Source organism: Mauremys reevesii, linkage group 1 (genome assembly GCF_016161935.1).
Source record: "Mauremys reevesii isolate NIE-2019 linkage group 1, ASM1616193v1, whole genome shotgun sequence".
Lineage (NCBI taxonomy): Eukaryota > Metazoa > Chordata > Testudines > Geoemydidae > Mauremys > Mauremys reevesii.
Window position 1 is genome coordinate 261,364,869 of NC_052623.1, and position 23,629 is coordinate 261,388,497.

At 43.7% G+C, this 23,629-nt stretch overlaps 1 protein-coding gene and 1 long non-coding RNA gene across 3 annotated transcripts in view; one reads left to right on the plus strand and one right to left on the minus strand.

Moving 5' to 3' along the window:
• Window positions 1-23,629, plus strand: part of STAB2 (stabilin 2) — a 142,075-nt gene that overhangs the window by 48,284 nt on the left and 70,162 nt on the right. The window contains exons 19-29 of the mRNA XM_039484192.1: window positions 2,935-2,997; window positions 4,112-4,195; window positions 5,660-5,746; window positions 6,314-6,425; window positions 8,177-8,357; window positions 9,077-9,170; window positions 10,183-10,341; window positions 12,834-12,929; window positions 14,523-14,618; window positions 17,638-17,685; window positions 23,436-23,572. Coding sequence (XP_039340126.1) covers window positions 2,935-2,997; window positions 4,112-4,195; window positions 5,660-5,746; window positions 6,314-6,425; window positions 8,177-8,357; window positions 9,077-9,170; window positions 10,183-10,341; window positions 12,834-12,929; window positions 14,523-14,618; window positions 17,638-17,685; window positions 23,436-23,572 — 1,157 coding nt within the window. The remainder of the gene's footprint in view (window positions 1-2,934; window positions 2,998-4,111; window positions 4,196-5,659; window positions 5,747-6,313; window positions 6,426-8,176; window positions 8,358-9,076; window positions 9,171-10,182; window positions 10,342-12,833; window positions 12,930-14,522; window positions 14,619-17,637; window positions 17,686-23,435; window positions 23,573-23,629) is intronic.
• The window catches only part of LOC120370088, an 82,216-nt gene that overhangs the window by 6,480 nt on the left and 52,107 nt on the right, over window positions 1-23,629 (minus strand). Inside the window, exons 4-5 of one of the 2 annotated variants that reach the window (XR_005583615.1) lie at window positions 13,593-13,912; window positions 1,069-1,182 (exon numbers count right to left, since the gene is read on the minus strand). This is a non-coding gene — a long non-coding RNA (uncharacterized LOC120370088). The remainder of the gene's footprint in view (window positions 1-1,068; window positions 1,183-13,592; window positions 13,913-23,629) is intronic. The other variant, XR_005583612.1, reaches the window with a different exon arrangement.

Genomic DNA, 23,629 nt, shown 5'->3' on the forward strand with positions numbered 1-23,629 from the left:
CCGCCCCAGGCATGCGCTTGGCGTGCTGGGGCCTGGAGCCGCTCCTGCATGGTACTTTAATCTCCTCTTTATTGCAACATCAGAGAAATCAGCAAAAAGTATGGTAACATTTTGGATACGATACACATCCCTGCAGACAGCCCAGTATGTAAACAGGTCAATTGCGAGCTAGAACCTCGGGTGAGCACATCCTGTCCCATCTCAAGTTCTCATCCAGTTTCTATAGTGACCCTTTAAAATTAGTTATCTTTCCAGTCAAACAATCTGCCTCCCAGAGTTCCATTTGTGCTTATACCAGTATGTAGCCACTTCTAGTTCCCATGGTAACTATTTAAGATCAATCATTTTATTTTTATGACACGTGAAGAAAATACAGTTAAATAAATACAACATATAGACTTGTCCATGCTCCATTTTGCACCTTATTTCTTCAGATTAGGAAACAAAAACTACTGCATATTTCAAATAATTGAGTTCCCCACCACATACTCAATTTGAATAGCACATTTTAGGGCTTGTACACTTGGCAGCAGTGATAGTCTGGTAAGGAGCAGAATAACTGTCAAGCAAAGCTTTTTGTCCGCTATAGGTGTTGCTCTGATCATCTGTTCTTGGATCACACTCAAGTACATATCTGGGCCAAAGACATTTCTGACACAGTGATATAGCAAAACAATTACAATCTTCACTTACAACAATCCAAAAACATAACTCTGAAGCAAAACCTCACCTGAACTGGACAGCATCCATTCATAATGAAATGAAATGAAAGAGGTGGTGATAAAGAGCCATTAACCGTGGTAATAACTAAGTCCCATGTGTGCAATATAATCATAAACCTGGCACACCACCACACAACAGTTCCTGGCATGGAAACTGAACAAGACCTGAAATACATTAGTATTTCAAATTCCTTAAAACAAAACCTTTTCACCTGAGTAGGATTCATTTCCTGCCTTGATTAACAAACATTGCAATAATGATAGGTAATTTAAAAGGTGGGGATCTACATGACTAAGTTTTCTGTCTTTAAAACAAAAATAAGTAACCAAAAATAAAGCTACTGACCTTTTGTTACATCTGATATTTGCATTCTGGACTGGTATCAGAATACCAGGTTTCTGTACTCGGGTCTACCATGGACTTGTGAAACTTCATCTCTCCGTACCTCAGCTTCTCTATCTGAGAAATGAGAATAATACTTTGTAAGGTGCTTTGAAATGTATGGATGAGAAGCAATGTTATGTAGATTTATTATTATATTAATGAGAACTCATTAAGTGAGCAAATAGGTGACTTGTGTGACATTGAATACTGGAAATATTGGTACCATTAGAAAGAACTATGAGCCAGCTTTACAAAGGAAAGAGGTTAGTGGGATTTTCAAAAGTTCCTAAGCAGATAAGGTGCCTAACTCCCATTGATTTTCAATGTGAATTGGGTATCTAAATCACTTAGGATCTTTTAAAAATCACACTAGACACTTATCAGCATCCTAAATACCTTTGTAAATCTGGTCCTATGTTCCTATGTGCATTGTATAACAGTGGATATATGGACATCCAAACATGGAACGTTTTAAGGCTTGATTCTCAATTCTTTCACAAATAAAATGTCCACTGTCTCCCATGAGAAGTCTGTGGACATAATTACTGTTACTGTAGATCAGGCACTTAAACATTATAGAAAACATGAAACATCTTGGACCATCACTCAGAGATTATTCTAATTTATTTCTGAGACTGAGGGTAACATCATCAGTCATGAATAGTCTAACTCAAGTGGGAACCAGGGAACCCTTTTCAAGCCTTGACAAACTCTACATCCTCACTATCGAATACTTATTAAAGCTGGGTGAAAATTTTCAACAAAACTTTTTCAACAAACATTGCAGATTCAGTGTCAACTGAAACATCTGGTGAATTTGTGCAAATATTTACCAAGTTATTTTGGTTTAAAAAAATAACAATTCTGAAAAGATAGACACATTTCTACATGTTCAAAAAAAGTTTCAATTTGAAATGACCTTTGGTTTTGAATTTTACGTAATTTTAATTTTGAAAAGGTAAGAAACCCTTGAAAACAAAATATTTTGCTCAACCCAAAACAAAAATTTTTAGACTTTTCTAGTTCAACAAAAAATTAAACAATTGCTTTGGGTCACCCAAAAATGTTTTTATTGTTAATTATAATTATTATTTTGGTTTCAGTCAGCAAACCTCAGTTATTCACACAGCTCCCATCATTATCAGATGTTGAGTTTTTATGACTCCTCATCTTGAAACCTGCCAGTTGATTCTAAATCATCTCACTACTGCAGCTGTCATTGCCAGGCAATACTAAACTAACCATTTGTGGCAATGAGCTAAAAGGTGATAAAAAAAGAGTGATGATCATAGCTGGATTATGGCTCAATGTAAGATTTATGATATGGATACAGAGAGAATATTTTTTCTCTTCAGACTGTATATGCATGAGATAGATCTCAAGTTAGTTTGCTAAGGTTGTCTTCCTATGAGTTACAGAAAACATCTCACAAATATTGAAATATACAAATTAGGCCAGATCCTCAGCTGGATGAAGTTGACGTTGGCTTCAATGAGTTATGCAGATCCACACTGGTTGAGAATCTGCCCCATTATGTGTGTGTGGATTTGCTGAAACAGTAACTCCCCACTCCAGTTTAGGGAGGTGCCAGGTCTCCAAGAGAAAGTGGTCAGGAAAGAAAGGAATGGGGAATGTCCAAAAAGCCAGGGAAAGGAGGCAGGGGGAAGGATGAAAAGATAAAAATTAATGTTCATTAGAGATTTGATGAGGGAAGATTCAGTTCTGGTTCTGTTACTTAGTTCTGTGATTCATGACATAACTGAATTAAGTTTATCAGACATCGCTATAGCCTTCCTAAAATGTGACTGTTGTCCTGTCTCCATTCAGGGTACCTGTGTAAAATGTTCAGTATTCTACAGGAGCACTTGTCCAGGGGACTCAAAGCCCATAGTAAGTGACCTTCCTTTACAGATATTGCCAAACAATCTAGAGTATTGTTTAAACTTAAATTCAATTTTCTGCATTGATTTCCCCAGTACAAACAATAACTGATTTCTTCTACTCAGCAGGAACTACAGCCTTAGGGGGAAGGGGGTAAAATGAGGCCCAGCAATCTCCTGGACCCAGAACTGTACAGAGCAGACCCACACACACACTGTGGGGGCACTAGGACCACCATGGTACCTCCCTTCTTATCAGAGACTCCAGTTAGTAGGGGCAGAAGGCGCCAAAGCGGTGTCCTATGGACACTCAGAGAACTTTCTAGTTTTGACTGGATGTTCTCTGCCTTATGATGATTGGCTGTTTGCGCCAGTCCTCTTCCTTCATCAGTCTCTCCACCTCAGCTTCAGTCCACATCTGCCTCTCTCACACCTCATCCCTTCCCATTTAGCTGATCCCCTCCAAAGTAAACCCATCCCCCAGCCAAAAAAAAAACAAACCATCAAGGAATTAACATGACATTTTCTGTCATTATATTGTTCACCCCATGCTCTACCCCTTCCCCCACTTTATGTCTGTCTTGTCAAATTAAACTGAAAACTCTTCAGGGCAGGGATCTTCTATTACTGTGTGTTTATACAGTGCCTACCCCCAATGAGATCCCTCTCTTGGTTGGCCCTTAGACACTGCCATAATAAACATGATTATTACTATTATCAATAATAGTAATAATAATAAATGTACACATGCTTTGGAACCAGTGGAAAGCCTTCATCTGTTTTGTCTTTAAAAGCATTAACCGTCATTTCTGGTGGTGTATTTTTCCATGTACAAAACTCACATATTGCTGTCAAGAGATTTTGTTGTCCATAGATCAGAATTCACTTGTATTGAATACTCTATCCCGTGTACAATATAGTAAAGATCCAACCACAGAGAAAAAAAATCAGGAAGCTACACATTATAGTAAAACTAAAAATATCCTTGTAAGTATCAATAGAAAAAAATAAAACAGTGTAATGATATTTCCTGTTCTTCAATTAAATCGTTCCCTAACATTTTGATTGTAGTGCAGTATTGAATAGCTACCTGGAAATTTGTTTATGATTTATTTATGTTCTAGGCTTTTTCAAGACGTAGATGTGTTTATGAAGCCCTGTCCTATCCAACAACCGGCTGTGCTAGGTACTGCAATGTAACAATAAAGGTAAGAAATTGTACAAGGTTCATATAGAAATCAGCCCAAATATTGCTGTTGGTCTTTGCTAATTTTACTTTTGGATGTGTGCAGCATCTAGAGGTCCCCTTATCGTAGTTCTTTGAGCAAGAGTACCAACCAGAGACACTTAGCTTCTCTGCTATACTACCCTTTGTACTACCTGAAATACCTCCTCTCCATTCTTCATGTTTACCTCAGCTCTTCTGGAGAGGCTTTGTAGCTGCCACACATTTCTGTTTAGAACTTTCTTTTATTATATAACTCAGCTTTTCTTTCTTTTTAATCTCAACATCTCCCAAACACTTTTCATTGATTCGTTTGGCTGCCTTTATGAAGGACTGCACAGTTGGACAATTAGCAACACTAGTAAGATACATAATTCTGCCAAGAGTTCATGTGCTGCTCAGTGGCAATGAGCAGCCAAATGCTTGCAAGGATTTTACTACATTTTGCCTCCTGTGGTATGTCTAATCCTTACAAAAATTGTCAGTCACAACCCAGTACCATTAATTTTCCACATTCCTTTTTCCAGTCCTTCTAATTAGGTTTCTGGGTTTCATGATACATATTAGGTGCAAAAGGTCTGCAAATCTCTAAGAAAAGAGAGGCCTTTGGACCCATGCTTCCCTATGAATTAGCCAGTTCCCATGCATTTATAGTCATGAATCTGCATAGCAGCCCAATTCCTGAATAAAAATGTTGATACAGGAAATAATTATTTAGGGCTAGATTACAGCTAGACCAGATCTGGGTGCACATCTCTGGGCGAAGCAGTTGAAGAGGAAGTAAGGCAATTACTCCTGTGTATGGCCCACCTGTAAGCTGAGGAGAATTGCAGTCCCTGATCTCAGGAGTGCAGGCCCTGCCCAGGGCAGCCCAGAGGGGGGAGGAGGGGGCAAGTGGTGCAGTTTGCCCCAGGCCCTGGGCCCTGCAGGGGCCCCACGAGCCCTGGCCCAGCGGCAGTCCGAGTCTTTGATGGCATTTCGGCGGCGGGGGGCCCTTCAGTGCTGCCGAAGACATGGAGCGACTGAAGGGCCCCCCGCCGCTGAAATGCTGCCGAAGACCCGGACCGCTGCTGTGTGAGTACAAGCCCCGCAGCTCCCCCGCTTTGCCCCAGGCCCCCTGAATCCTCTGGGCAGCCCAGGCACTGCCCCTTTGAGTGCGCAGCACCCCAGGGCGTCAGACAGTTGTCTGTGTCAGAGCTCCTTCTCCACATGGCCATAAAGCTTAGAGGAGTATAGCAGCTTGTGCAGTCCATCACACACTAAGAAGCTTTGGGAGACAGGTTGCAGCTGACTCTGGGACAGTGTCACTCCAGGTCAACCACAGTTCAGGGCTGTGCTGAAATGGCACCGTCTAGCCCTGAATGATTGGTCCATCCCTCAAGTCTTCAGATAGAGGAAGAAAGTGTTACTTTACATGCCATGCAGCAGTATGTGCTTTACTTCACAGGAACCTAAGTGTTGCAAAGGCTTCTATGGGCCAGAGTGCAATCAGTGTCCAGGAGGATTTTCCAAACCCTGCTCAGGAAATGGACAGGTAAATGGAGCAACACGTTGTAGGGGTAGAGACAGGCTGGGCTGGGGAGTCTCCAGACTCCCTTGTTCCTTTAGCACATAACAAATGTGAAAAATATTGCAGGAGGTTCACACTCTGCTAATCTATGTTGGCAATCTGGGAGTCAGACACTGATATAGGAGAGGAAAGATAGTGGAACCCTCCAGTTGACTAAAACATCCAATTCTGTGGTTTTAATACACTGTATTGGACATGGTTGGGATTTTAAGTGACCCACTCTGGGGCCCAGGGTTGTCTGAGACAAAAACAACAACAACATAACAATAAAATAATAATTTTAAAGTTACAATTGAGAAGGAGAATGGAATTATGGGCATATGGGAACAGGGAAGAAACACAAATTGGGGGAAAGTTTCCACTAGAAAAATTATTTATCATTGGGTTGAGATTCATCTTACATTTAAAGAGGGCGCTGCTATAATCACGGTATAGATTGGCCCAAGTTAGTTATACAATATTTCCCAGTAGAGTAACAAAAAAGGATTATTTTAACATTCGTATATAAATCCTATATCTTCTGTGTTGCAGTGTGTGGATAGAATGAAAGGAAATGGAACTTGTATTTGTACTGATGGATTTCAAGGATCCCACTGTCAGTTCTGTTCAGACCCTGATAAATATGGTCCTCAGTGTGACAAAAGTAAGCATAGCTGCTCCTTCCTCCACTGTGCATAACCTGTTGTCTTCTAAAACGTTATTTGTACTACAATCCCAGCTAACTGATAGTGGCCTACTCTCTGTAGAAGGCCTTTGGGGTGGGCTAATTTCATATGGTTTCCAACAAAGAGCCTAATCCACAGCCCACTGAAGTAAATGGAAAGGCTTCCATTGACTTTACTGGGCTTTGGATCAGACTCGGATTGCTTTATGTTAATTGCTTTTTTTCATGTCTGACTTCCTTGCATGATTATCTAAAACAGACAAAATCCTCCTCCTCAACATTTATTTCTATTCTGGAATTGTTTACAAATGTAATAGCAGCTGTCTACATACATATGAAGACACAGTCACTCTCTTGAAAAAAAAATCCACAGTCTGAAAATATTGAGGTTATGTAGGAATCAGATTCAGATCCACTTTAAACATCATTCTTACTAGATAACTATGGTGTCTATTAGTATAGGGCCCAGAGTAAAAAGAAAAGTGGCATATGGTAATATTTTTTCCCCTGTAGGATTCAATATTGTTATATGTGCTGTAAAGCGAGAGACAATAGACTAAATAAAATGAAATATACAGATATTCACTCTGTGTCTATAAGTTACATTATCATCCATAGCCAGGGGTGGCTCTAGCTTTTTTGCCGCCCCAAGCACAGCAGGCAGGCTGCCTCCGGCGGCTTGCCTGCGGGAGGTCCTCGGTCCTGCGGATTCGGTGGCATGCCTGTGGGAGGTTCGCCGGTCCTGCAGCTTCGGCGTACCCGCCGCCAAATTGCCGCCGAATCCGCAGGACCAGCAGACCTCCCGCAGGCAAGCCACCCAAGGCTGCCTGACTGCCACCCTCACAGAGACCGGCAGGGCGCCCCCCGCAGCTTGCCGCCCCAGGCACACACTTGGAGCGCTGGTGCCTGGAGCCACTGCTGGCCATAGCTTTTTGACTATGAACCCAGTCTATCATATGCAAAAAGCACTTTCCCCTAAGGCTCAGGCTATGTCTACACTGGGATAAAAACCATGCAGCTGTTCTATGACAGCTGACTCAGACTTGGGCTCTGGGGCTAAAACTTGTTGTGTAGATGTTCAGGCTAGGGCTGGAGCTTAGGCTCTGGGATGCTCCACTCATGCAGAATCTCAGAGCCCAGGCTCCAGCCCTAAGCTGAACATCTACACAGCAATTTTTAGCCCTGCAAACCTGAATCAGCTGACCTGGACCAGCCATGAGTTTTTTATCGCTATGTAACCATAGCCTAAGAGGCCACTGGCCTTCCATAAGATGATGGAAGGTCAGAGGCTGAAGCATAGATACTTTAAAAAGATGATAATATTAAGATCTTTTTGAGCTTTGATCCTGCAAATTCATTCACATTTGTTTATCTTTTGGAACTCTGAGTAGTTCTGTGACTTCAACAGAACTGCTCATAGGGTGTAAAGTTAAGCACATGAGTAAATTCTTGCAGGATCAGGGCCTTGGTTTGTAAAAGTTTAGTGATTTTGTTTGACCTGTTTATATGTAATCATTTTAGTTTTTTCAATCCAAGATATTATGTTGTGTGCCTGCTTCATCCACTTCTATAGATAACTTTAAATTCCAATGGCAGACAGATGTGCTATAAAAAAATATGAAGATTATTATTACAGGTGTTTAGATTTAGAAAGAACTAATCTGAAATATTTAAGAAATGGCATATGGGGACAATTGTTTTAATTTCATGTTTTATTCTTCCCCCTACAGAATGTCTGTGTGTTTATGGGAAGTGTGATAACAGGATAGATAGTGATGGAATCTGCCTTGCCGGATCATGCAAAAGTGGATATGCTGGGAAACTCTGTGATAAGCAGATAGTTCCGTGTGGGCCTTTTGTGCAATTCTGTCATGCACATGCAAATTGTCAGCTTAGTAATGGTGCCATGAGGTAGGTCAGTTACTTATATCTAACTAATATTATGTGTACTATAAACACTTTCAGAATCAAACTACAGGATTGGCATTTTCTGTTTCAAGATAACATTTCACACTATTGTATAAACATTAATCTTTATAATAATACTGTGAGGTGGTACGTGCATGTTCCTTTCATTTGAGAGGGGGAGAAACAGAGGCAGAAAAGTGAAGGGACCTACCCAAAGCAATGCAGTGAGTCAATTGCACAGCAGGGATTAGATCTCAGCGGTTTGATTCCCCGTTCTGTGCTCATTTCCACACATTATACAGAGCTTTTTCAGATCTTAAGATCAATATGTTTGAGCTTGTAAAATTGCAGAAGTAAGAGGGTAACAGTCAAAAGTGTCAAAGCAATTTAGGAACCTAAGTTTCATTTTCAAAAGTGCCTAAATATCTTAGGAACCTAAATTCATTAACTTGCAATGAGACAGGCTAAATACTTAAGTCACTTTTGAAAATGGGACTTCAGTGCTTTTGAAAATTTTGGGCACTGGGCTTGTCTGATGTTCACCCTTAGCCATCTATGTATTTGAAATGATGTGGTATCTTCCATAAAGCCAAAGCTAATAATTTTAAGCAACCTGTAATTTAGACAATGTGCTAAAGAAAAATAGTATCAAAAATCAATTCAGTTTAATTTTACAAGTGTCCTATCATGCGAAGTGATTTAATCAAACCTTGTTTTTATAGCTGTGTCTGCAAACCTGGATATGAGGGAGATGGGACAACCTGCAGTGAAGTAGATCCTTGTGCTAGCTTAGCTCCAGGTGGTTGCGATAGCAATGTAAGTATACAATTTCTTACAGAATGAATTGCTTATTTTAAAGGAAATCTAAAGAAAGGCTAGGAATAGCAGTAAGAAATATTTGCATATATAAATTCTGAATTCCCAACCAAATTCACATCCTTCCCATAGTTAATATTCATGCCCTTACAGTTGCTTTGCTATGAAAATTGCTATGATTTATATAGTCATTATGTCCAAAGATGGATGCCACACAGCTTTTTTAGAGAGTTCTGTGACATTCTTAATATAACCCAAAGTAAAATCTTCCTTCAGAGCAGTAGAACCATGGATTGAAATCTCTCTACTCCTCTATGCCCTCCCATTCCATAATGAATCTAATGCTATGGCAATGAGGGATCTTTTTCCTCTTTAGAGATGGCAGACCAGGATCTACTACAAGGAAGCCCATAACTAGTTCAAGGGATTAAGTAATGGATTTTAAAATTATTTTCAATGTTTAAATTGTCAGATCAAATTCAGGTCAAGTTATTAGTGACCTAAAGTTATTTATTATCATCTGATGACTGCTTGGAAGCTTATGTGAAATAAGTTGCTAGTTGCATTGCAGTCAGCAGTGCAGAGGTATCCACATAATAACACCCATGGTGGCTGGCATTAATTGGCATCTTTGCTGATTGCATCAGTTCAGAGGTCAAAGATTTGATTCAGTCAACAGAGACCTTCACACCTCCTAAATGTGGTCCCTCCACTCCTCCAAGTCAGGGTGAGACACACTGACACAGCATTGTGAGGGAACCTTTCACTGCCCACCACTGCCTCCTGTGGACAAAGGGGAACGTCAAGCTCCCGGGCTGTAAGTCCAGCACTATTCACGAGCACTAAAAAAAAAAATTCATTAAAATATTAAAGGGGGGAAAAATAGAGTTTGGTTCTCTAGCGTCATAGCCAAAGATTCCATCTCCTTTCCAGCATGTCCTTTTCCGAGCTGTCCATTTTAAGATGGTGGTTGGTGTCCATTAAACTTGTTTACTCTGACATGTCCCCACAGGCAGAATGTATTAAAACAGGCCTCGGAACTCACACATGTGTGTGCCAGCCAGGATGGAGTGGGAATGGAAGAGATTGCTCAGAGATCAACAATTGTCTGCTACCAAATTTCAGAGGGTGCCATAACAATGCTACCTGCATATATGTAGGGCCAGGTCAGGTAAGTTTTGCTCATATCTTCCTGCACTACCTCTACCTCATTCTGTTCTGCCCAAGTTTGCTACCGAGCTACATCTTCTCCCACTCCCTCTATGTGCCCTCTTCCATGCAACCCCACGTACCTGGAACAGCCTCGCACATCTTGTGTCCCTCATCTCATAGGAGTAGGGGCAAGAAACCAAAGTGGTTTTCAGATGGAGCTTGATAAATTTATGAAGGGATTATTTGACACAGGGCCAGATTAACTTTTTGTGGGCCCGGCGCCAAATATATTTGTGGGCCCCCATTGGGGAAAGGGCATGTGATGGGGGGCCATCCACAGAGCGAGGGGCCAGTTGGGGGCTATGAGGTGCAGTGCAGCAGGAGTGGGCCCACTCAGCGCAGCACAAGGGCATTGTTTACAAACCCGCAACTGCTAGACACACACTGGCCCACCCAGCCCTGCGCTGCCAGCATGTCCCTTCCACACTGCCCCCCTGCCCAGTGCCACCTCACCCAGAGACCTCCCCCACAGATCTCTATGCCCAATGCCCCCAGACCCATTATGCCCAGCATCCCCTGCCCAGAGACCCCTCCCGCTGACCTCCCACCACAACTGCACAGCACCCTCACACCATACTCTCTGCCCAGCTCCCCCACCCACAGATCCCCTACTGTTCAGCACCCCCTTCACGGTCCCCCCCCATCACAGCTGTACTGCGCCCCATATTCCTGAGGGAATTCTGCATCAAATTCTGCGCATAATATTTTAAAATTCTGCAATTTTTTTTTAATTTTTTTTAACAATAAATAAATGTGGAATGACCTCCTAAGGCTCCTTCCAACTCTGCTATTCTATGATTCTAAGTTCCGCCATGGCAGTGGGGAGCACAGGCCACTGGCTGCATGGAGGTGGGAGAATACCCTGCAGTGAGGCTGAACCTGACCCTGACACAGCACAAGGGCCATGCCTGCCACAGAAACACCCCGGGGCCCTGCTCCTTTTGTGCCAGACACACCAGATGTGGGCAGGGAGGCTCAGCCCGGCAGCAGGATCCAAGTGCAGAGGGCAGGGCCGGCTCCAGGCACCAGCAGAGCAAGCACGTGGCTGGGGCAGCACATGCTAAGGGGCAGCATTCCGTCCATTCTTGGTGGCTTTTTTCTTTTCTTTTTTGGCACTTTGGCAGTTCGGGCAGCAGTCCAAGCATTGTTGGTTGGTTGGTTTTGGGGTGGGTTTTTTTTTGTTTTTTCTCTGCTTCGGCAGTTTGGGCGGCGGCAGTCCGAGCATTTTTTTGTTTTTTGTTTTTGCTTGGGGTGGCAAAAACGGCAGAGCCGACCCTGGCAGAGGGACTTAGTGTGGGGGGATCCAGATGGGGGAAAGCGGGTTCTGAGTGGGGCAGTCTGGGTGCAGACAGCTCAGGCGGGGATCTGAATGCACAGGGAGGTTCCAGGTGCAGGGCCAATGGGAGTCTGCAGGAGGGTCCAAGTGAAAGTGGTTGGAGCTCAGCAGGGGTTTGGGGAGAACGACCTGGCCCCTGCACTGGTCCCAGGCGGCTCAGCCCCAGGAGGTAGCGGGCAGAGCAAGACCGCTCAGAGCCGCAGCCACGCTGGGGGGGGTAGACAAGCAGATCCCTGTGGGACATGACCCCCAAGAGCCCCCCAACCCAGCCGGCAGAGGAGCAAGTGGGCAGAGGGGATGGGATGGAGCAGGGATACCTGGGCTGGCTGGACAGATGAGAGGAGCATGGGGGAGGGGCTGGAGAGGAGAGGAGCCAGCCTGCGGTGGCCCCTCGGCTGGCAGCGCAAGTGAAGCACAGTGCACGGCCGGCTGACAGGCCCCTGTTGAGCATGGGCCTGGCTCCAGGGCGCCTCTGGCACCATTGTAAACCCGGTACTTAGAGGGTTTATTGCAATAACGGGGGACCGGAGTCGATGATACAGGAGGCCCCTTCGAATCTGATGTTCTTATGTCCCAAATGATTACCCTTCTCTCCATCTTAAATCTTGCCTTAAAACTCACTTCTTCTGAAAAAAAAACTTATTAATTCTCTTTGGAAAGGGACTGTACTTTATTCTTTAGTTATTTACAGCTATTGAGGAAACATTTTAAAAAAATCCATCTACAATCCATGAATGCCAATTATCTCTCTAGGCTATTTCTAGAGCAGACATGTATATAGCTTTTAAAATCACCAATTCTTTTAAACATCCATGCAGGACACACTGGGAATGATGCCAAAAGATTCAGCCCCTCAGCTCCACCGTGTGCTGGGCCTCAGCTTGCTGGTATTAATGTTGGGGATGCAACAGTAGGCTCAGAGTTTCAACACAAATCCTTTGTAGGTTTAAAGTACAAAGGGACAGATTCACAGCTGGTGTAAACTGGTGTCACACCATTAAAGTCAGTGGAGCTATGTGGATAAACACCATCTGAAAATCTGATCCACAGTGTTTAGAATGTTCTACAATGTTTTAAGCATTTTACCTTACTGCCTTGTTTTGTTGGAATGGTAGAATGACTGTGAATGTAAGGAAGGATTTCGGGGGAATGGAATTGAATGTGAACCAATAAACTCTTGTCTGGAACAAAATGGAAAGTGCCATCATCTGGTAAGTTTATTTGTTCAGAGAAAAATTGTCAAATAACATTTCTTTTACTGTATGCATCAGTGGATAATATTTCCTCCATGGACATGAGAATGAATGGCATTCCGCTAGAGCAAATATGTCTCAGCTCCCTGTTATAGGATCTTTAAAGCTCAGTGGAGTTCATGAAAATGTCCCTCAGTATCAGGTGAAGTGATTGCTGATATCCAAATAGATCCCTATTCAGTTTTTCCCACTGAGATCCATTAGAGTTTCCCTGACTGAAGTCTGAGTGATAATTGAGTAAGGCCCCTATAGTTTGGTCTTTTAAGAAGGAGATCAAATTTCCAATCGATCTCCATGTTCTCTGTAATATCTAGATGGTTTGTTTTGGGGTTTGTTTATTTGTTTGCTTTTGGAATATCAGCAAAACATGAAGACACAGAGACAAATTTTCTGCTGCTGTAAATTTTTGCAGATCCATTGAATCCATACACCATAGACAGAGGCGGCTCTAGCCATTTCGCCGCCCCAAGCACAGCGGCACGCCGCGGGGGGCACTCTGCCGGTCACCAGTCCCGCGGCTCCGGTGGACCTCCCGGCGCCCGGTAGAGCGCCCCCTGCGGCATGCCGCCCCAAGCACGCGCTGGGCCCTGACCATAGAATAAGTTCTTTTTGGTTACTTACAATAGCTAGTTCAGGATTCAGTTATCCCATTCACCTTTCAAAGATGGCAAAAGGAAGGGGGCTTAGTAGTCTCATCATCTGGTCTAACAATACATAGACTCTCAGGAGCCATAGGTTCAAATTTCAGGAGGGTCTGCTCATCCATCCAAGGTAGGTACGTTTAGTATGATGCCATTTACTCTGTACGTCGCAAATTGGACCTTGATTTGAATTTCCCAGATAGTTAAAATACTTAGTGGCTGCTACCATTTCTTCTCTCCAGACCAGAAGTATCTGCTCAGTCAGGCATTATGGGATTCTTCAAGATGTGATATGCTACACTGCAGAAAGAGTGATTATTTTTAATTAGAACTGGTTGGATTATTTATTGGCAGTAAATTATTGATCAAGTTAGCCTTTTGTTTCTGTTCCTAAATTATCTGCAACAGCTCTGGTGTGCACAATTTTGTACTTCACAATGGTTTGACAGTTTGAGTTTTTCCACTAACTGTTCCTTGAGCTTTCCATCATTTGTGGCATGAGACTGGTTATCTAAATTGTATTTTTTCTGGTATGCTAGATGAAAAACTTTCTGCGGGGAGGAAAATAAAGCTAATATCTTTTATTGGACCAACTTCTGTTCGTGAAAGAGACAAGCTCACCAACAGAAGTTGGTCCAATAAAAGATGTTACCTCACCCACTTTGTTTCTTCCATTCATGAAAGCGTTTAACTCCTATTGATTTCAGCGGGACTTAAGAACATGCTTAAGTGCTTTCCAGAATACAGATACTTTACTGAATCAGGGCCTCAATGAAGGGATTTTCAGCTATTTTAACTTTGCTACATCTCAGCATTGCCTTGTATTATGTGCAAGCATATTATATCAACAACATCTCTTGAATCCCCAGCTCTTTGGCAGGTTACATTTTCTCTCCCTCTTTTTTTCAAGGCAACTTGTCAGTTTCTGTCATCTGGTGTCTGGGACTGTGTGTGCGCAAAGGGCTACGAAGGAGATGGCATCATATGCTATGGAAGTGCAGCAGACGTAAGTAAGATAGTGGTCTTTTGTCTAAGGGCAAGTTCAACTGCAGGTTCTGACAGTGATGCTGGCTAGGGAGACAGTAACGTAACTTCTGAACAACGCTAACAATGTAATGCACAACAGTGCTGACTGCAGACAGCATTCCTGCTGAGACTCTTGCAATCCCCAAAATGAGATACTGTATTTAAAGAGAGGCTAGGACTTTCAAAGGGGCCTAAGGGAATTGGGCATCTAATTTCATTAAGCCTCTGAAAATGCCAGCATGGGAGCCTAATTTTCATATATTTTCACAAAATCCAACTGAAGTGATTGAGAGCTGCGGATGCCCAGTTTATATGAAAGTCTGACCTTGAAAATTAGTCTCAGCTGAACCTGTCAGTTTTGATCAGAGATCGACTTATAAGTAAAATAGGAGAACAAAACGGGTTATTTAGTGAAGAAGGTAAATTTTCAACTATTTAACTGGATAGGAAAAAGAAAGGTATGTGTCAATCTTCTCAGCTTTCTTATCTTTTCTTTTTAAACTGGCAGCAGTAAGAAACTGGGATTGGCATTACCATTTATAGCCCAATCTGTTCCCAGTCTCAGCACTGAAATGAACAGAAACCAAATAAATTACTGACTAAGAATCCATTACAGAACATAAAGACATTTACAGCAGGTTTGCCAATGGATTTATAATATCAGGTTAATTTTGCAACCTTTCACATTACTTGGAAATGGCAACATAGAGCCTGAAAACTCTTCCATTCTCCAGTTGGTGGAAAACAAAATGTCTGTCTAGGGAGATATTACACTCAAGATGAAGGTCTGCAGTAAACATGCTGCATGGGAATGGGGAATCATAACTGAATAGCAGTATAGTTTTTCCTAGGACTACAGTATACTTTGGCTACTAAAAATGTCCCATTTCTGAAAATGACCCTAAAGGATTTCCATTCACTATCAGTACTACAAAAAAAAAAAAAGTTTTAAAAACTGACTTGCCTTTAATTGTTATTATGTTTATTATAATGGAGCACTATCTTCACTATAGTTAAGGTTGAGAAGACCATTCTGTGTAAAGAAGGTCTCTTCTTAGTGCTGTAAAATCTGCACAGTTACATAGATTGCCTTGAAATTTAGTGTGCCCTGTAGGAGTGCAGGGTATGGGTAGTGATCCAAATTTGAGGTCATTTGAACAAGGGATTCCTGAGATACAGCCCCCTGAAATAAACAGCTTTTCTAAAGATATAGTCTGGCACCATTTTTTGCCCACACCTAGAGATCAGACATAAGGGTCTCACTAACTTGAGCATTACCATCAGTGTGCATAGCACCGACAAGTCCTTTCGGGGAGCAAAATTGAAAATAGTATTATCAAGAGTTTGGCTCTCCAGTGAAGCTCTTGCGTAAGGGTCAAACACCAAACAAATCACACTGAGCATGTGCAAAAAAAGGAGACTAAGAGGATTTGTAGGTGGAAAGTTTTCACTGTATCTGGATAGTTCAAGGCAATAAGTAGTAAGTCTTTTGTCCTGAACTCACCCAGCTAGTGACAGTTCTAGCCCTGCCTAGGGCAAAAAGGCATAAAAAAAATCTGCCCCTCTTTGGGAGGGAGGCATTTTGCGGGAATAAATTTAAAGTATTTTTGTAACAAAACAAAAGTTAGATGTAAGAATGCTTACGGTCAGGGGAGGGGCATTTTAAGGGGTGGAATATAGGAGTGAGAGAGGTTTGGGGCTGCATCAAAGGCAGCAGGGATAAATGGGGATGGGGGGACGACACTGGGAAAGGGACATGGGGGTGAGTGGCAGGTGGACTGGAGGAGAATAGGGGCAGCTCCAGATAGTGTATGCCAGATCTTGGGGCTCCTACCCCATCAGAGAAGTCTAAGCCCTCTCATGTAAGATGGAATATGGGGGCCTTGCATCTGAGGGCGTGTCTGAGCCCTGCTCTCAGCCCCTTTATAATGAGCACCCACAGCTCCCATTGCCATCTGAGGTGACCTAGAATGTCAGTCCTGGGTGATGGTACCTGGAGATGCAGGGTTTCAATACAGACTTGTGTGGATTATGTCAAGCAGAAGGGCACTGGGGTCTTCTTGCCATGGGTACTGCCAACAGTGAGGTGGGATAGAAGAGCAGTCTGTGGATTTAATGATGAGTGGGGGAAAGCATAGGTTTAGATGGTATCCTGTGTGCACGTGTAAAGGGGTTGTAAAAGGGTATGAGGCGGCTGTTAAATTTGGCAAGTGGTATTTTGTTGGAGTAGGCTTCGTGTTTGAGTGTAGAGCAAGTGCAGTGAGTGCCTGTGCATTACAGCCAACAGGCAGAGTATGAGTATGTGTGTTATGGGTGATTTGGGGGCAGCACTCAAAGAAGGCAGAGTTAAAGTTACATGGGCAAACAACCTTAATTCAGTATTTCTTTGTTTCCAGAAGTCTGAAGTTTGCTGAACTTAAATTCTGGAAGGGCACAGACTACCACCAGGCAACATTAACTCTGTGTTAATGACTTTATCATTTAATCTATATCGCGCTAGTGCCTAGATGTCCCAGTCATGGTCCACAACCCCATTGTGCTAGGTGGTGTACATACAGCACAAAAACAAAGAATTTGCTTTTGATTTATTTAGGATTGAGTTAAGCCAAGATTTGTGCTTGAATGTTTAGAGATAAAATGTTTAGCCCAAAGTTAGACACCTATAAATTAAATGATAAAATCATTAACACATGCATATTTAAGCATTAGGTGGCCTGATTTTCAGAGGAGTTGAGCTTTCACAATTCCCACTGAAACCAAAGTATACCATAGTACTAGGAAAATGTACCATCAGCAATCAAACGGTAACAACTGCCACTGTCCTCATTCTGTATGCCTTCTGAATCCCTGCATCTCCATGTGATAGCACCCAGGACAGACATTCTGTGTCACCACAGATTGCAATCGCAGCGGTATGGGCTCATTACCTCTGAAAATCAGACCACTTATGTAGGTCTTATGAATAACCTCTGTATTAATTCTTCTCTTTATTGGATCAGGAGTTGTCTGCTCTGTCAGAGGCAGCTGGATTTAACCAATGGGTTAACGTGAGTATACTTTTGTTTGAGGAAAATACTATCCTTTTAATGTATAGAAATGTGGATCTCTAGTGATGTTCCCTGTGGTGGGTTTGATCACAGGGACCCCCTTGGGACTGTCACCTGATGTGTTGAGACTACCTCGGAACTCGTTTTCTCTGCCAGTTTGGGCCTCCAGAACCCTGCCTTGTCGAGCCAGACACGCCAGTCTGCTCCAGCACTGACCCAGGGTCTGAACCACGTGCCCCAAAGCTGCAGACTTAACTGAAAACAACTTAAGAAGTGCTCCTGTCTCTAGCACCCAGACACCAATTCCCAATGGGATCCAAACCCCAAATAAATCCTGTATAAGCTTTTACTCTGTATAAAGCTTATACAGGGTACACTCAAATTGTCCACCCTCTATAACACTGATTGAGAAATATGCATAGCTGTTTGCGACCCCAGGTATTACTTACTCTGGGTTAAATAAAAGTGATTTTATTAAATGTAACAGGTAGGATTTAAGTGGTTCCAAGTAATAACAGACAGAACAAGTAAGTTACCAAGCAAAATAAAACAAAACATGCAAGTCTAAGCCTAATACATTGATAAGCTGATTACAGATGAAGCTTATTGGAACATCTCTGAGGGCAAGATTTCTTTCACAAACTAGACTCCTTCCTAGTCTGTGCCCAATCCTTTCCCCGGTACAGTTCTTGTTAGTTCCAGCAGGCCTCTTAGGTGAAAAGCAGGGGATTTCACATGACTGCAGCCCCCTTAGGTCTGTTCCACCCCCTTATATAGCTTTGGCACAAGGCCGGAATCTTTTGTCTCTCTGGGTCCCCACCCCTCCTTCTAAATGGAAAAGCACCAGGTTTAAGATGGATTCCAGTACCAGGAGGCATGGTCACATGTCCTATTAAACCCCAAGCCTTCATTCTTCCTGACCTGACTCACAGGAAGGCTTGCAAGTAAACAGAGCCATCTACAGTCAATTGTCCTAGTTGATGGGAGCCATCAAGATTCTAAACCACCATTAATGGCCCACACTTTGCATAACTACAGTAGGACCTCAGAGTTATATTTTATATTCATAGTTTCAGATACAAGAATGATACATTCATACAAATAGGATGAACACACTCAGTAGATTATAAGCTTTGAAATCATACCTTACAAGAGACCTTTTGCATGAAGCACATTCCAGTTACATTATATTCACACTCATTAGCATATTTTCATAAAATCATATGGAGTGCAACAGCACATTCCCATCAAATAATATAGGCCAAGATCTATACTGACATGAACAGGTGAATAGGTGTATTTCAGGGCAGAACCTGGTCATCTAATTCTTCTGGCATTGAGGCCAAATTCCAGCTCCAATCTCAATAAGTGCAGAAGCTCCACTGGCAGAGGAACCAATTCCAGTTCTAGTATATGGGGTGGGAGGCTGCATAGAGAGCTCAGCTCTATGGGCATGCAGATGACATCAGATCTCACCACTGAGCAGGTCCTTCTATTTTCCCACCTTGGTGAGAAGGCTGCGTAAGGTCTGTGGAGCCAATGGCTGCTGTAGACTCCACAGCAAAGGGGATGGAAGGAGAATTCTGTCTCCTGCCTATTTGCACAGTGCTGGATGGCATGAAAATCCTAAACTGTGAGTGGTCATCATTCTGGCTATCAGAACAAGTGAGGAGGAACCCACCATCTGCACTGACTTGATTGAACCATAAAAAAAAATGGAACCCCTCTACTCCGGGTTCCAGCCCAGGGCCCTGTAGATCACAGCTGTCTATAGTGCCTCCTGTAACAGCTGCATGACAGCTACAACTCCCTGGGCTACTTCCCCATAGCCTCCTCTAAACACCTTCTTTATCCTCACCACAGAACCATCCTCCTGGTGTCTGCTAATGCTCATCTTCCTCCCAGCTCCTCACACCCCAAACTCACTGACTAACTGGGAGGCTTTTAACTAGTTCCAGCCAGCCCTTGATTGGCTTCAGGTGGCCCAATCAGTGTAGCTATCTCCACTGCCTTCTAGAAAGATCTTAATTGGCCCCAGGTGTCTTGAGTAACCTGGAGCAACTGCCATTTGGTTACCATGGTCGTAGGGATTTGGTTAGCCTGGGGCTAACATACCTGTTCCTTACTACTTTACTGTAGCCATCTGGCCTTGCCCCATCACATTGTATTGCAGTAGAACCTAGAAGTCTGACCTCCATTATGCCAGGTGCAGTACAAACACACAGACACTTCCAACTCCAAAGAGCTTACAGTCTAAATATAAGACAAGAGGCAATAAGTAGATACAATAAATGGGGCAAGCACAGCGTAACAGACAGACCCTTAGGAACAGTGTGATAAGCAACAGTCATAACATGCCAGCTGCCTAACCATTGTCACACATAGTGTAGCCATCACAGCAGAGTGGAATTGGAGGCAGGGGCGGCTAGGCTGCCCCCAAAGCCAAGAGCAGCGAGCGCCGCGCGCCCTTCCCCTCCCCCCGCGGGCCCCCCCCCCCCTTCCCGCGGCTCCTGGGGAGGGGGAGGCGAGTTCGGCGCGAGCTCCCTGCATGCGGCCGGCGCAGCACGGGCGGCCCGGCGCCGCCGACCTGCCGCTGCCTGCCGAGGAGCTCCGCGCGAGAGGGAAAGCGACGGCGGGCCGCCAGGCATGGGACGGCAGCTCGCTCGTCCGGGTCCCCGGTGGTGCCTGCCGCCGCATGCGCCGAGAGCCTCCACGGCAAAAAAATGCCGCCCCAGGATGCCGCCCTGCCGGCGCGCAGCCCGCTGGTGCCTAGAGCCGCCCCTGCTTGGAGGATAATGTGGCTAATTTAAAAATAGTTACCTGGCTGCCTATATGACTCAGGCTCTCAAACAACAGCATATTTCACTGGCAATTTTACAGACAGAAAATAACAAAACAAGAGTGGAAATAAGACATGTATTAGGAGTCAAGTATTATGAAAGTGCCGCAAGGCTTGCACAAAACTCATCAGGTGGTAGAGGGGAGAGAGAGAAGAGTGAACACACTATGCAGGGAGCAGACCACAAAGTCTATTGAATTAGGGACATGGACATTCCTGCTCTACTTCAGAGAAACTCCACCTCTTAAATTAAAGAACTGTAGTGTTAAAAGATATATTTTTCTATAACATAGGTTCTCAAACATCATTGTACTGTGACCCCCTTCTGACAACAAAAATTACTACATGACTCCAGGAGGGGGGACCAAAGTCTGAGCCCGCCCCAAGACCTGCCTCCATGGGCAGTGGGGGGGGGGCACGCCAAAGCCAAAGCCCAAGGGCTCCAGCCTCGGGCAGGGGCCTGTAACCTGAGCCCCACCACCCAGGGCAGAAGCCGAAGCCTGAGCCCCACTGCCCAGGGCAGAAGCCCTTGGGCTTCGGCCCCTGGTGGTGGGGCTCAGGTTTCAGCCCCAGGCTTCAGCAAGTCTAACGCCAGGCCTGGCAACCCTATTAAAACAGGGTCGTAACCCACTTTGGGGTCCCAACCCACAGTTTGAGAACCAGGGCCGCCCAGAGGATTCCGGAACGGAAGGGCCCCCCGCCGCCGAATTACCGCCGAAGACCGGGCTGAACTTCAGCGGCGGGTCCCGCTCCGTCTTCGGCGGTAATTCGCGGGCGGGGGGTCCTTCCACCCCGGGGCGGAAGGACCCCCCCGGCGAAGACCGGGAGCGGAGAAGCTCCTGCACCTGGCCCCGCAAGAGTTTGCCGGGCCCCCCGGAGCGAGTGAGGGACCCCGCTCCAGGGGCCCCGAAAAACTCTCGTGGGGGCCCCTGTGGGGCTCGGGGCCTGGGGCAAATTGCCCCTCTTGCCCCCACCTCTGGGCAGCCCTGTTGAGAACCAGTGTTCTATAGTGTCGCATTCCCCACTTGTCTATTAAAAGAGCCAATGCAACTTCCATGATTTTAACATCTCAGGTTAGTAGCAAGTTCTATTCTGTATATTTGTGCGATGCTCCTTCTCCATTGCACAGATGCTGTTCATGGCACTCTTGTAGTTATAATCACTGCTATCTAAATAACCTACCAAAAATACTTTCAATCAATGATATGTAATGTCTTAATTATCTCCTATCAAAATCCGCAGCCTCCCCCATTCCCTTCAGTCCTTCCTCCACACCAGACCCATGGTCACTCACCAGCAAATTTTTTTTTCCAGTTCCATTGTCTTGAAACAAAAGCCAAGTATTCTGTTAAATGATAAGAAGTGCAGGGTTCTTGAAGCAGGTTTGTCCCCAGATTTTACTCCAACAGTAAAATCTCCAACAGTAGTAAGAATCCTAGCCATCTAGAAGTGGTTATCAAGACACCGGTTGTCATTGGCCTTTACACATATCCTTTCCAGTTGCAAATTAGTTTCATAAAAAGCAGGAATTAGGAAATCAAAGCACAATGACTATCCGAGGTTTTGTACAAATCAATTCTTGGCCCTTAGAGACTTATTGCCCAGAAAGAGACTGTGGGCCTGACCCAAGCCCATAAGAGTCAGTAAGAATCTACAGACTTCAGTGGGCTGGATCAGGCCCTATGGTTGCCTGAGCTATGTTCAGAGGCTGTGTTTTGGGGGTAGGGGAAAACCTCTCTCTGGATCAAATGGTGTTTGATAAGACAAGCAAAACAGGGAGGTCTTTTTCAGGGCATATTTTTAACTTCATACTCTGGCAGGAATGTTCATGTTTATACATTTTCATACCTGAATGCTGTTTTTTCCTACAGACTAGGAAGGAAGGAAGAGGAAGATTGTTATTGTTAGTTCTATTTTTAAATACTTGGGAGGCCCTCAGATGCTGGTGGCAATGGTGACTTGAAAGAAAGATGACACTAACAGATAAAATTCCCCGCTATTTCAGGGGGCTGGTTTATGCATATTCTCCTTTCTTGGCACCGAAAGGACAACAAAAGTGATGAAGGAGCACCAGGAAGAGACCACAGCCAGTCTCCAGGCAGCACACTGGCCAGGGCAAGGCAAAACTTGAACCTCTTGCTCCATGGAAATTAGCAAGAGTGAAATTTGGTGGTGTTGTTCTGTTTTATGAGAAAGGAGTTACACAGAGGTTGATCCTCTTAATCTCTCCTCCCCAGTCTCTTCCACAGCCTAAGGCCCAACACTGCTAAATGAAACACGAGTTAGCATACTCAAATATTAGCGGCCTACAGCCCCATGTTAAAACTGGGATTGTCAACAGCACCTGAAGGGAATTAGGAACCCAAATCCTATTGAAATTCATTGAGAGTTAGATGCATAACTCCGTTATGGTTCTTGGAAAATCTCTGCTTAAATATACAATCTTTCAAATGTGAACCTTGTATTGGGCAGATTACCTATTTCATGGCTATTAACTCTATTTATCCTGTTTCTTAAATACTTCTGACTACCCTTCATGGGTACTTCAGTTGCAACTATTATCAAGCAGCAGTAGTAACCACAATATTTTGTAATTCAAACACATAAAATAAATGACACAGTAAGATAGTTGTGTAGATTGATTCATTTCTTATATTAAAATTGGTTCTTCTCCTTATTAAGATTGTTTCCGTTCTTCATACACTGACCAAAAATTCACTGGTTTGGCTTTCCACACATTTTTTTTTTTTGTAGCTTTCTTTGTAGCCATTGGTTCAAATCATTACGCTACTTAATGGTTCTTCCTCCTCACACCAATCACAGGACAACTCATGTATGGAACCCTATTAAAAGGGTCACCTGATGACACAAGCTTAGAACATATAATATAACACATTTTACTCTGATTCAGGAGGCTTCAATAAACACAATGCTGTCGGTGACTTCAAATCTGACCATCCTTGTGCCTTCCCTTCGAGCAATTGAAAACATGGATCAAGATGAGAAAGCCTTTTGGATGTCAAAGAATAACATTGCAACCCTACTAAAGTATGTTGATGTTTTGTTTAGTATTTGATACATCTGATTCTTTAAATGAATTGGTTT